The sequence below is a fragment of the Branchiostoma lanceolatum genome, chromosome 5 (genome assembly GCF_035083965.1).
Source record: "Branchiostoma lanceolatum isolate klBraLanc5 chromosome 5, klBraLanc5.hap2, whole genome shotgun sequence".
Taxonomy (NCBI): Eukaryota; Metazoa; Chordata; class Leptocardii; order Amphioxiformes; family Branchiostomatidae; genus Branchiostoma; species Branchiostoma lanceolatum.
The window spans coordinates 18488549-18502140 of record NC_089726.1 but is presented as its reverse complement, the minus strand read 5'-3'; the positions used below and the strand labels follow the sequence as shown (position 1 = coordinate 18502140).

At 42.0% G+C, this 13592-nt stretch overlaps 1 protein-coding gene across 1 annotated transcript; it reads right to left on the bottom strand.

Moving 5' to 3' along the window:
- Window positions 1-1708: 1708 nt before the first annotated feature.
- LOC136435899 (uncharacterized) lies at window positions 1709-10880 on the bottom strand. Its single transcript, XM_066429611.1, has 4 exons — window positions 10194-10880; window positions 9749-9861; window positions 9213-9313; window positions 1709-5913 (listed from the first exon to the last, which is right to left on the bottom strand). Exons 1-4 carry the CDS (start codon window positions 10878-10880, stop codon window positions 1943-1945), a joined length of 4872 nt encoding a protein of 1623 aa, XP_066285708.1. The 3' UTR covers window positions 1709-1942.
- Between the last annotated feature and the right edge of the window lie 2712 nt (window positions 10881-13592).

The following is a 13592-nucleotide window of genomic DNA, read 5'->3' as shown; positions in this document are numbered from 1 at the left end:
ATGACAGATGAGTGTGCTCGAGTCTTTCGATATCTGCTTGGAACGCATCAAGTTATGGTGCCTCTCTAGATCTGCTTAAGCTTGGCAGACGCATTTCTGATTTATAAGTGCGTTTTGAACAAATATTATGACATAACTTAGAGTGCTACGTAGGTACTTTCCTTACAATGAACTAGGATCAACCCAGACACCTTCGCTATGGCAATAATTTTTGATTGCCACACTTACTTATTTATCCCGCGAGAAAAAAAGTCCGCTCGAAGAGCTCCGGACGGCTTGATTTTTCTGGTGCCTCGTGGTAACAGGGTGAATTCACAAAAAAATCACCCCACCCCTTGTTAATTACAATATTCAACATTCCTGTTTTTGCTTATTACCTTCGCTGAGAAGGTTACTCGTTGATGCTTGTCTGTGTGTCTGTTAGTGAACAGAATAAGTCGAGAACGCCTGGATGGTTTGTTGTCGTATTTGGTGTGTCGGTGTGTATGTGGGAAATCTCAAGATGATTAGATTTTGGGCGAAGTGCTCTGCATAAGTAACGAGAAAAGTTTTAAAATGTGTTATATTGTATGCTAGAGCATTGTGTTCTGGCTGGGACGTGTTGCCGGTGTTGTTTCGAGGGGTCAAGGATAAGTGGTAGGGTTGCGTATTTGTCATGTGGGATGCAGGAAACTTAATAGTTGGGACAAATTGGCTTGTCACTCAAGCTGTCGGCAGTGGTATGAGAAAGCTAGCAGCAGAAAGTGGTGTGGAATTTGGTGGAAGCAGACCAAAATTGGATATACACTACATGATTGTTCTTCCTGATGTAAGATCAGTAGTGGTGTGTCACAGCATGGGGATAGGACTGTGTTCAGGGTAGGTGAGTTAACCATGTTATATCTAGGAAGGAAGAGGTGATTTATTAGTATACGTTATACTGTATGGTGTACATGGAGGTTGTACATGGAGTATGGATATGTATTGCTGAAGAAGTATTTGATGAAGGGTGGATGTAATGTATATAGATATCAACTATGCAAATGAAGACCTCATTTGCATAATTAATGAGAATATACTATAACTCAAGGTGGGCTTGATGGATGGTCATGATTTTTGGTATGTAGATAGCTTACGTGATGCTTCGTATGATTGGATGATAATTATGCGAATCAGATTCTTATTTGCATAATTAATGAGGTAATTTTAAAAACCCGCTGTGTTCCATGATATGACTATCCAAATATGTGACATTTGTGACCGAGAAAGATTGGAATGTTGATAGATAGAAAATATGCAAATGTAGGCCTAATTTGCATAATTAATGAGAAACTACTTTAATTCCATACTAGTAAATAACGGACGGCAATTTCATACTTGTGACATTTGGAAGTTGTGTGAATGTGAACACGATTGAATCAATCATGCTAAAAAGGACCTCATATGCATAATTTATAAATGTTAGTATAACATTCTTTGTTAAGCTCATACTTTGGACAACTTATGTTATTTGGGTGAAGACGATCAACTGGTATGATTTATAATTGATGAGACACACTCCTAATACGTCAGTCATATTTAGGTTAAAATCATTTGGCGAAGGTATGAGGTCATAGAACTCTTGTTTACAATGTCAAGGTGTCATAATGGTGACACATCACCATGTTTTCAGGAAACATCATATCGAACAAGCAAAAAAAAAGCCCGACTCGTAAGCCTGCTAATTTAATTCACACGTTCACAAGTTTGATTGAGACGATGCTACATGTTTGCGAAAGTGGTTACTTATAATGCGTCTGGTATCAGTAAAGTATCGAAAACATTATCTAAAGTATCCAATGAACATTGATTTTCATTTCATTTAGTTCCTGATCGTAATGCAAAATTCACATATAAGAAATATGTTGTCACATTTTCACCATTCAGGAAAAATCCTCATCCACAACCCAATTTTTAAAAAGAGTTATAAATGACCTAAAGAATTAAGGGCCCTCTGCATACTTTGTGATTGTCGCTTGTACTCCATCGCTCTTTGATAATCACCAAGTTTGATCCATGCTAATTGCAGGTTGTAAAGTATCGTGACAATGTCCGGATGTGCCATGTTGTCTCCATGGATAGTTTTCATCATCGTTAGTGAACGTTCGTAGTAGCTGATTGCTTTCTTGTGATCGCCGAATTTACTCCAAGACAATCCAAGATTGTTTAGTGACTTGGCAAATTGCGGGTGTGTTGTGTTATCTCCATAGGTAGTGTTCCATATTGATAGTGACTGTTCGAAGTAGCTGGTTGCTTTCTTGTGATCACCGAGTTTACTCCAAGACGCTACAAGATTGTTTAGTGACGTGGCAATATCTGGATGTGCCGTGTTGTCTCCATAGATAGTTTTCTGCATCGTTAGTGACTGTTCGTAGTAGCTGATGGCTTTCTTGTGATTGCCGAGTTCAGTCCAAGACGTTCCAAGGTTGTTTAGTGACGCGGCAATGTATGGGTGTGTCGTGTTGTCTCTGTAGATAGTTAAGTGCATCGTTAATGACTGTTCGTAGCAGCTGATTGCTTTTTTGTGATCACCGAGTTTACTCCAAGACGATCCAAGGTTGTTTAGTGACTTGGCAGTGTGCGGGTGTGCTGTGCTATCTCCATAGGTAGTGTTCCATATTGCTAGTGACTGTTCTAAGTAGCTGATTGCTTTCTTGTGATCACCGAGATCACTCCAAGACGATCCAAGATTGTTCAGTGACGCAGCAATGTCCGGATGTGCCGTGTTGTCTCCATAGATAGTTTTCATCATCGTTAATGATTGTTCGAAGTAGCTGATTGCTTTCTTGTGATCACCGAGATCACTCCAAGACGATCCAAGATTGTTCAGTGACGCAGCAATGTCCGGATGTGCCGTGTTGTCTCCATAGATGACTTTTCGTATCGTTAATGCCTGTTCGTGATAGCTGATTGCTTTCTTGTGATCACCGAGATCACTCCAAGACGATCCAAGATTGTTCAGTGACGCAGCAATGTCCGGATGTGCCGTGTTGTCTCCATAGATGACTTTTCGTATCGTTAATGCCTGTTCGTGGTAGCTGATTGCTTTCTTGTGATCACCGAGATCACTCCAAGACGATCCAAGATTGTTCAGTGACGCAGCAATGTCCGGATTTGCCGTGTTGTCTCCATAGATGACTTTTCGTATCGTTAATGCCTGTTCGTGGTAGCTGATTGCTTTCTTGTGATCACCGAGATCACTCCAAGACGATCCAAGATTGTTCAGTGACGCAGCAATGTCCGGATGTGCCGTGTTGTCTCCATAGATGACGTTTCGTATCGTTAATGACTGTTCGTAGCAGTTGATTGCTTTCTTGTGATCACCGAGATCACTCCAAGATGATCCAATGTTGTATAGTGACCTGGCAATGTCCGGGTGTACTGTGTTGTCTCCATAGATAGTTTTCAGCATCGTTAATGACTGCTCGTAGTAGCTGATGGCTTTCTTGTGATTACCGAGGTGACTCCAAGGCGACCCCAGGTTGTTCAGTGCGCTAGCAATGTCCGGATGTCCCGTGTTGTCTCCATAGATAGTTTTCTTCATCGTTAGTGACTGTTCGTAGTAGCTGATTGCTTTCTTGTGATCACCGATATAACTCCAACACGTTCCAAGGTTGTTTAGTAACGCGGCAATACCCGGATGTTCCGTGTTGTCTTCATGGATAGTTTTCTGTATCGTCAATGACTGTTCGTAGTAGTTGATTGCTTTATTGTGATCACCGAGATTACTCCAAGACCATCCAAGGTTGTCTAGTGACACGGCAATATCCGGATGTGCCGTGTTGTCTCCATAAATAGTTTTCATCATCGTTAGGGACTTTTCGTAAGAGCTGATTGCTTTCTTGTAATGACCGAGTTTACTCCAAGACGTTCCAAGATTGTCCAATGACGTGGCTATGTCGGGATGTGCCGTGTTGTCTCCATAGATAGTTTTCCTCATCGATAGTGACCGTTCTAAGTAGCTGATTGCTTTCTTGTGATCACCGAGTTTACTCCAAGACGTTCCAAGATTGTTCAATGACGTGGCAATGTCCGGATGTGCCGTGTTGTCTCCATAGATAGTTTTCCTCATCGATAGTGACCGTTCTAAGTAGCTGATTGCTTTCTTGTCATCACCAAGTTTACTCCAAGACGTTCCAAGATTGTTTAGTGACGCGGCAATCTCCGGATGTGCCGTGTTGTCTCCATAAATATTTTTACACACCCTCAGTGACTCTTCATGCATACTAATTCCTGTTTTACAATCATCAAAGAATGTCCAGAGGGCCCCCAACTTGTTCAATATTCTCACACGTTTGATCATGTCGCTACCGACATCTTTTAATGCTGCTTCCAGATGGTGTTTGGCTCTATCGAACAGAAATAGATATGTAGATATTCGACCTCTACATTCATGGGAGGTATCGATGATTGTAGTGTTCAATGCACTTTTCTGTTGGTCCTGCAGACTGTCTGGTATGCATTTCTTCAAAGGGATTGCCCTGCAGTAGTACCTAAAAAGAACTTGAATGTTTGGAACATGGAATACTGAACCCAGGGTAGTGTCTGATATCTCTTGTGTTTTTGACTCGTAGTTCATTTGGGTAAGTGGGGACATACTGTCTCGCTGCCCCCCGTTGGCCAGGTATGTTCTCAACCGGAGCTCTGCCGAGATGCTGGTCAGTACTGTAAGGTGGGTGGCGTTCTCTTCATGGATCTTTCCCGTTTCCTTTAATTCATCTATCACATCCCACGTGCTAGCGAAGATGATCTGACAGCACAGAGCTAGTACTTCAATTGCTATGCCTGGAAAACGATAAATGTCTTTCTTTACATTTAACAGCTCTCCGGTAGGCTCAAGGGTGTCAAACTGGCCTTTGATCTCCCACAAGATTTGCGTAGCAGACAGACGGGACCGAAAACACGAGAGAAGATCACCTGTGATGATTCCCTTGAGCTTTGCCATATACTCGGTCACAAGAGCCTCTTCCCCTGTTAGGAAAACAACTCGTCTGAGGATGTCTGACAGGTGATACCCTTCTGCCACAGAAACGTCTAGCCGCTGAAACTTTGCCATTTCGGCAGGGGTCTGGATAAGGCTGACGGGAGGCTTGTTCTTCGTCTGGTCTCTTCCAAATGGAGTTTTACTAGCCCATGGCATGAAACCGTCAAAGGCAAATCCACGCGGTGTGACGGAGTCAAAGAACCAGTCATTCTCGGGAAAATCGTTCAATGACGGAATTGCCATTGATGGGAGAATTGTCTCTCCGAGGTTGATGACTTTCAGATGGAGGTAGTGTGTGAGGTTGAGGAAGTACCGCCGTGTGACGTCATTGTCTTTCCCATCCTCAATCAGAATGGCGAACTCCAGGTCAGAGTAGGGTGTGACCAGTTCTGTTGCCTGTGAGCCTAACCCGATGAAAGCGTACTTACATGGATGAGGACTGAGAGTGGTAATGCATTCACCAACAAGGTCCTCAATAAACATCTGTCTATCCTTGGCGATGTTCTTGAATAAAGCCTTGACTGCTTCTGCTCGCTCCGCCTCAACTGTTATCATGACTGGATCATCCTCGTCGTATTGGTACGGGTTGTGTTGCTCATTAATGACGTCTAGTTGTGACTTGGCGCGCGTACGCATCTCTTGCAATCGCTTCTGATGACGTATGGTCGAATCAGAAGGAACAGGTTTTGTTTCCACATTTGCCGTGTAACGGAGAAACCATTTCTCTATCTCCTGTAGTCTTTTCATCACACTGTGTTTGTTCTTGTCTGTTCTAGCCATGGCTGCGTTGTACAGAGCTGCTGCCTGTGTGAATTTCCTACCTTCTTTTGTTCTCTTGCCCTGCTGCACGTAGACGTCACCCAGTCTGCACAGACATTCAGCCTCTTTACATCGATCAGGTTTGTTAGGATCTGTATGCACATGAAATGTATATGAGGTTTTTAAGCGGACAGGCAGAGCTCTTACTTTCAAAGGTTACATGAATCAGGCTCCATAATTTTGGAAAAAAAAACTTATTTGATTGATTGTGAATTATTTTACAAGCAAATATGTTATATTGGTGAGGACGAATATTTGATGAATAAAGAAAGTAGTATTGCATTGCTCAGATGTAAGGATGCCATGTCGATTTTCTTGTAATGAAAAAAAAAGAACAATAAGTATAATTGAGTAGTACGATTTAAACTATACATCTGGATAAATTTCGATAAAAATCGGACGTTTCGGGCGTCCATCCGACTGCCCTTTTTCAACGAGAAGTTTACTTACGGATGCGTAAAGAATGTTAATTCCTAAGTTCTAAATAAACAAAAGGTAACGAAAAAAGCGTTCTAAAATGTTTTTATCGAAATTTATCCAGATGTATAGTTTAAATCGTACTACTCTATTTGCTTACCTGGATGTTTAACATTCATAAACGTATCAAGGATCAATACGGCAAGTTTTGCCTGGATTCAGTGAGGAAACTTGAAGATGCAAGCAAGAAGATCGCTGATTTTCGGAACCATCAACGCTTCAGCCTACGTTGTCTCAAGACTGGATTTACACCGGCGAGTCTGCGTTTAAAGACACCGATCTATGGCTTCAAAGCTAACAGGATCATCGCTAACACGGAAAGGAAGCTGCTTAACGAGCGTATACGCCAAATCAACTACAAATTGGACTGTTTAAAGGCGCAACAAAAGGATCTCCAGGATATACTTCGGGATCGCTTATCCAGTGATACATTCGCGGAGGTTTTGGAGTTTACGGCTCGAGTTCAACTGAGACGACATGAAAAGGTGAAATCAAGACAACAGAACAAATTTGATCGTTTGTCTCAAAAAAATCCCAGTAACAGAGCGGATTTCGACCCCAATTGGAGACGTTCAGGATCGACAGTACAAGACAAGACTGATGAAAGGTGGGTTAGAAATTTGAGCTCCTATGATTTGTCGGACACTGAAAATTCTGTACTTTCGAAAGGCTTGAACTTTGCCATTACGCCTAACAAACTCCCTGTTGTTGACATTATTACGGAAACGGAATCTGCTATACGGAGGGCACATTTACCACATAAAGAAGCTGAAGCCTTACGCACAAAGATTTCTACCACCTTGAAGGTTGCGAAGCTTCCGGACAGTAACCTAACACGGGATGAACGAAAAGCGATTCAAAACCTTTCTAGCAATTCAAATATCATAATTCTTCCTGCTGACAAAGGGAGATGCACTGTAGTGTTGGATAAAGAACAATACGATACTAAAGTGCAAAGCCTATTACAAGACGAGAACACTTATTTGCCTCTAAAGAGGGACCCGACATCGAGCTGCAGAACTAAAATCAATGTGGCGCTCAAGACATTGGAACGTGGTAAGGTTATTGACCGATCGACTTATCTCAAGTTATATCCTAAAGGACTACAACCTCCAGCTTTTTATGGATTACCCAAGATACATAAAACGGACATTCCTCTTCGTCCTATCGTTTCAAGCATACGATCAGTGACTTATAATCTTGCACATTTCTTAGCCAACATCGTAGGCCCTCTGGTTTGAAAATCGGTTCATCATGTTCAAAACAGCTCGGATTTTGTCAGCAAAATCAAGGACATTCGTGTTGAGGATGATGAGATCATCACTTCTTTTGATGTATGTTCTCTGTTCACATCTATACCACCTAAAGGAGCGGTTGAAGTAGTGAGGGAATTCCTTGAAGCTGATGATACCCTCGGAGAGAGATCTAAACTATCGGTAGATCAGATTTGTCAGCTTTTGGAACTCTGTCTTGAGTGTACGTATTTTACCTATGACGGCAAATTCTACAAACAGTTACACGGCTGTGCCATGGGTTCTCCCGTTTCTCCTATCGTGGCTAATCTGTATATGGAGAGATTTGAGGCTAAGGCTATCAGTACTTTTCCGGGCATCCCTCCTGCAAACTGGTTCAGATATGTGGACGACACGTGGTGTAGACTCAAGAAAGATGTGGCGGATGACTTCTTTGAACACATCAATCATGTTGACAAACACATCAAGTTTACCGAGGAGAGGAGTCTCAACAACACTCTACCTTTCTTGGATGCTCAACTTAGGGTTGAGAGCGATGGTCTTATCAACGTAGAGGTTTATCGTAAACCGACACACACTGACCAGTATCTCAATTTTGAGTCACACCACCCCATGGAGCATAAACTCGGTGTTATAAGAACTTTGTATAACAGAGCCGATAACATCGTTACGTCTGTGGAAGCCAAAGCCAAGGAGCAGAAACACCTCAAGAAGGCTTTATCTAGATGTGGTTATAAGTCTTGGACTTTTAATAAGGCTTTGAAACCCACAAGCGCATCTAGGAAACCTTCACGAAACTCTCAACTGGATAGAACCAAAACGGTGAACACTACAATTCCTTATGTTCAAGGAGTGTCGGAAAAAATCAGACGTCTGCTGCAGAATCATAACATTGCTACCAATTTCAAGCCCTATTCCACTTTAAGACAGAGATTGTTTCATCCCAAGGACAAAATCAAGAACGACATTAAGTCTGACGTTGTTTACCGACTGAAGTGTGAGGACCCGCATTGTAAGGACACCTACATCGGTGAAACTAGCCAGCCCTTGAGGACAAGATATAAACAACACTGCAGAGCGAGCAACAGTGTTTTTTCTTCTGCTATATGGCATCATCTCAACAGACATAACGGACATTCGTTCCAGCTTGACTCTACGGACATTTTAGATAGGGAATCGCGATGGTATGAACGTGGTGTCAAAGAAGCAGTGTATGAAAGGATCCATCGACCATCACTTAACCGGAAAGAGGGGCTTCGGATCGAAATTTCCAGTACATGGGACAGTGCTTTGAAACGTATTTGATTATCTATTGTGGGTCTGTTTTTTGGAATTTAATGTTTTATAAGCCGCCTTGACCTACCTTGTATTGTAGAACGAACATCTATTTATTCTGAACATTTTAGAACGCTTTTTTCGTTACCTTTTGTTTATTTAGAACTTAGGAATTAACATTCTTTACGCATCCGTAAGTAAACTTCTCGTTGAAAAAGGGCAGTCGGATGGACGCCCGAAACGTCCGATTTTTATCGAAATTTATCCAGATGTATAGTTTAAATCGTACTACTCTATTTGCTTACCTGGATGTTTAACATTCATAAACGTAATAAGTATAATTGAACAGGGCTCTGGGCAAGAGAAATTACAACAAAATGACGTACTGTGAACCAGTCTCAGAGCAGACTCAAAGTTCTGTTCTGCCACGTCCAGTTTTCCATCAGCCAGTGCGCGGTCCCCTGTAGTCAGGTGCTCCTTGTACGTCCTGAAGGGACGAGGACATTATTTGTCTCTTTAACGATTTTTGGGTTGTAACACTATACTTGATACCATTTATACGTATACATAACAATATACCTCAAATATTATAGTCTTAACGCACATCCAAAACACTGGTGGTTTGCTGGCTAAACTAATCCGAGCCACCCATGAAAAAGAGACCATTTTAGACATGTTTGTTGGTGTATAGCGGCCAAGAAAAAACATAAGAATACGCAAGAAATCGGTGTCTGACTCGCGACGAAGCTATTCTATGATGTACCTAGAAAATAGCTAATCATTTCATCATTCATATCTTTTAAAATAATGAAACGTTCCATGCCGATTCAATGGACTTTCTGTTTTTTTCTTGTCCAGCATTTACGTTAACTTCACCTGTTAACGCTATCGACAATGAAAACATTACCACTCCTGTGCTTACATGGACTGTTGACCCATTGAGGCACCGGTGACATCAGTGTTGGGTGACGTCATCGGAAAGTCCCGTATCACGTGACCCTTTCGTTGTTTTGCTCTGTGCTTTGGACGCTTCATCTGACAGAAACAGCATAACATTCGGTTTTTGTTTATAGCAAAGCATGTGACAAACGCATCCTTCAACACAGTGCTTCAGTTTCCTGGGTTTAGTCTGACACAAACAAATGTTGTACCTCTGAGTTGTTCACGTAGGATTTGTAATCATGATCAAACGATAGACAGAATATTTATGCTAAATAGTTGACTGCCATTACAACATTGGATCACACCTAAGGTATATTATCTTGAAGTTTATATATTCACGATGTGATGCTCTTTTTGAGCAACTGAACACCTAACACCCCCTATCATGTTGTTTTCATCAAATACCATACAATGAAAACGATTACCTTCGTTTCTTGTCTGATTCTTGCCGTGTACAGTAAGCGGTGAATGAGTGCGACTGTGCCCTGGAACCTCTCACACCGTGCCAGTGCAGTGTTGTACAGAGCAGTCGCCTTAGTCAAGCATGTCGTGGTTCTTGTTTCTGTTCCTCTTTTCAGGTACACGTCACCGAGACTCTTAATCGCTTCTGTTTCTAACATATTGTCATCGTTTACGATCCCTTCTACCACTAACCTGGTATTTTCAATCAGTAAAGGCTCCTTGTTGCCTCTGACTGACATTCTTTGGTCCAGGTGTAGAAACTTCTCTACTACTCTAGCGAGCGATGACACTTTCTTGTTGCTAGTGAGTGGCTCATAACTACTTGTAGCTGTAAATCGCTTCCCTAACCTTAGTTTCTCTGCATAGTGGTAACGATATTCTAGACTTTCCCCCACATCTGCGTCCTCACACCGGAGCAGTGCAGTCCTGTACAGCACCATGGCTCTGTCGAACTTCTCTGGGTTCTTGTCGAGTCTTCCCTTTTCCACATTCACGTCGCCCAGACTTTTGAGCACCTCCACTTCCGCATACCTGTCCATGTCCGCCATGGCGTCCAGCAGGGCACGGAGGTAGTCTGTCTCCGCACGCACTAGTCCGAGTCTCTTACTCTTGGCGTCCACCGCGCGAAGTTTCTGACAGACTCGCAACATTTTGGGTACTGGATGATTCCACTATGAAGACCTTACTTGCTTACTACTACGGTGCAATTAGACAGCACTCACGCACTCGCTGTTGTTGTTGTCCTTGCTTAACGTCTATTATATCGCTAGACATGGCCTCTTGGTGTTGGGTTTCACTTGGTTCAGTCTATTGTCTCTCTAGGTATCTAACTCCTGGTGACTTGCTGGAAGTTGTTTGTATGACTATATATAAGATGTGTTCCTACCTGGGAACATAATTTTCGTGAACAAGGAGGCAGGCTCTAATCCTTTAAAACATTATCGGTTCATTCAGGAAATCAACATGCGTGCGTGGTACTGACAAAAAACGGGACCGTTTCTTTTATGCGAGTCTATAGAAAGGCTGCAATCCCAACCATCTCGAAGTACAGTTGAGTAGAGAGCCATTTAGATGCAATCGAGCCCATGTAGTTGATAGCAAGTGGAACATCAACAGATACCAATTATGCTAATGAATACCTAATTTGCACAAATTAGCGCCAAGATTCATCTAATCGGTAAATGATAGGACTGTCAATATTGCGACATGTGTAAGTTAGTTAAATGTGTTCATGACCAAGCATAGATTTTGCAAATGTGTAAATCATTTGCATAAACAGAATATTTCATGGAGATATGAGGTCTCCGAACTCTTGTTTAGGTTTGTGTCTTCATACACTTCATTTGCTGCTGCTATTCCATGCGGCCTTTCTTCTTCATCAGACTCCATGTCTTCGATTTGAAAAGTGGGTTGTCCAGCTACAGCTTGTAGCAGGTTTGTATTTTCAGAATGTCTGTAAACGATACCCCTCACATGTAATTACGTGCCAAGGTTTCATTTGCTCTGCGACAGAACCTTGGAGGATACCGTCTGGAAATCAGTCTGCCATGACAGAAAATAAATTTGATAGAATGACTGCTGGAAAATAATTAAATGAATAACATGATATATCATGAAAATTACTCGTAATTAACTATCAATTTATTGTCTAGCAAAGCAAGGACGTTATTTCATTCAATGTAGCGCCCTTAATTAAAGCGCAATCCACCACCACAACATTTGCAGACACTTGATACCGCGAGGGGGACTATTATTTTCTAAAGATGGTGCCTGTGCCCATTCCTGTGTGTTTGAATATATTCAACGGTAAGGGTTTTTCTAGCGATCTATTTCGAATGCTGAGGATGTGAATTGCTAGAAAAGCGCATAAGTCAGAGGCTGGCGTTACGATTTTCCACTCCAGCATCTGCTTGGAGATTGGGTCGTTCTGTCGTTCTGTCGTATGTAATTTATAGAGCACTGTCTTGGGTCCAAATTGCGCTGGTGCCCGTAGGGGATGTAGTCCCGGCCGGGCCCCGAAGCCACAAATTTGTCCCGGTGGATTGCCGGGTACGGGGGGGGGGGGTGTACCTCCCGGTGTTCGCACGATTAGCTCACGGCGTCTATTTGCTATTGTGTCCCGCGTTAATTTTAAGTCCGAGTTAAAAGGATTCGGGGTCCGGCCGGGCCAAAAAATTCCTGCAGTAACAAGGGCCTCGGATTCATCTCCTAGAATATGTCAACAGTGATATGGGTGTTCATTTGATATGGGTGTCCATGGGACCGCCGAAAAAGTTGCAATTTTCCACCGCAACATTTGTTTGGAGATTAAGTCGTTCCGTCACGTATGATGTATGTAAGAATGTCTTGTCAATCTGAATCTTTACCGTATATTCTTTTGCCCTAAGGTAAGAAACATAGGTGTTAATGTGATTGTGTTTGTTCTTGAATGCGAAATTGGTCTTGATCGCTTTCCCTCCGGTCCCCGCGGTAAGGATTATGCACCTTGTGGATCATATATGAAGCGTTCTTCCTGCTATAACAAGGGCCACAGATTCATCTCCGAGAACATTTCATCAGGGATATGGGTTTTCGGAAAGACCAGAGGGCAGAAAAATTGTCTGGGAAAACATTGCACTACTTTACCCCATACCTCTACCCTCCCGAAATTGTGTATGTCCATATTGAAACTTTGACAAGAACATAATTCTATTGATGGTTAAATGTAAACCAACCAATAATCATATACCAGACAGTAGTTACATAACCACAGTTAGATCACAGAAGACAGCTCACAAAATTGACCAGCTGGTTAATTTATTAACTCTTTCTCTCTATTCGGAAGGACCCAATGGTAGGAATAATTGACTGGGAAAGCACCACCCTGTCTTACCACATAAAAAAACCCTCACGAAATTGTGCATGTTCATAATAAAACATATCAAAAGTCACTGACTATATCAAGAACATAATTCTATTGGTGGTTAAATGTAAACCAACCAATAATCATATACCAGAGAGTAGTTACGTAAACACAGTTAGATCACAGAAGACAGCTCACAAAATTGACCCGCTGGTTAATCTATTGACTCTCTCTATGTTTAGAAAACAGAGGGAGATACAGTTTTGTAAAAGTGGTTGCTTTGATACAACAATGATCTTTAGATTGCAAAGGATGATTCAGAAAAGATATAATGACAATGACAATGAACTTTATTGCATATTCCAAGTGGTAAATGCATTCTGGCGATTAATTCTGCTTCAAATCGATCATTATTTGAACTACTGGAGTGACCTCCTCATACACACCCTGTCTAGTTCACAACGTTCTCATTTAGAGCCTTGTTTTCTGGTGATCTGAATACAAGATGTGCTCATTGGTC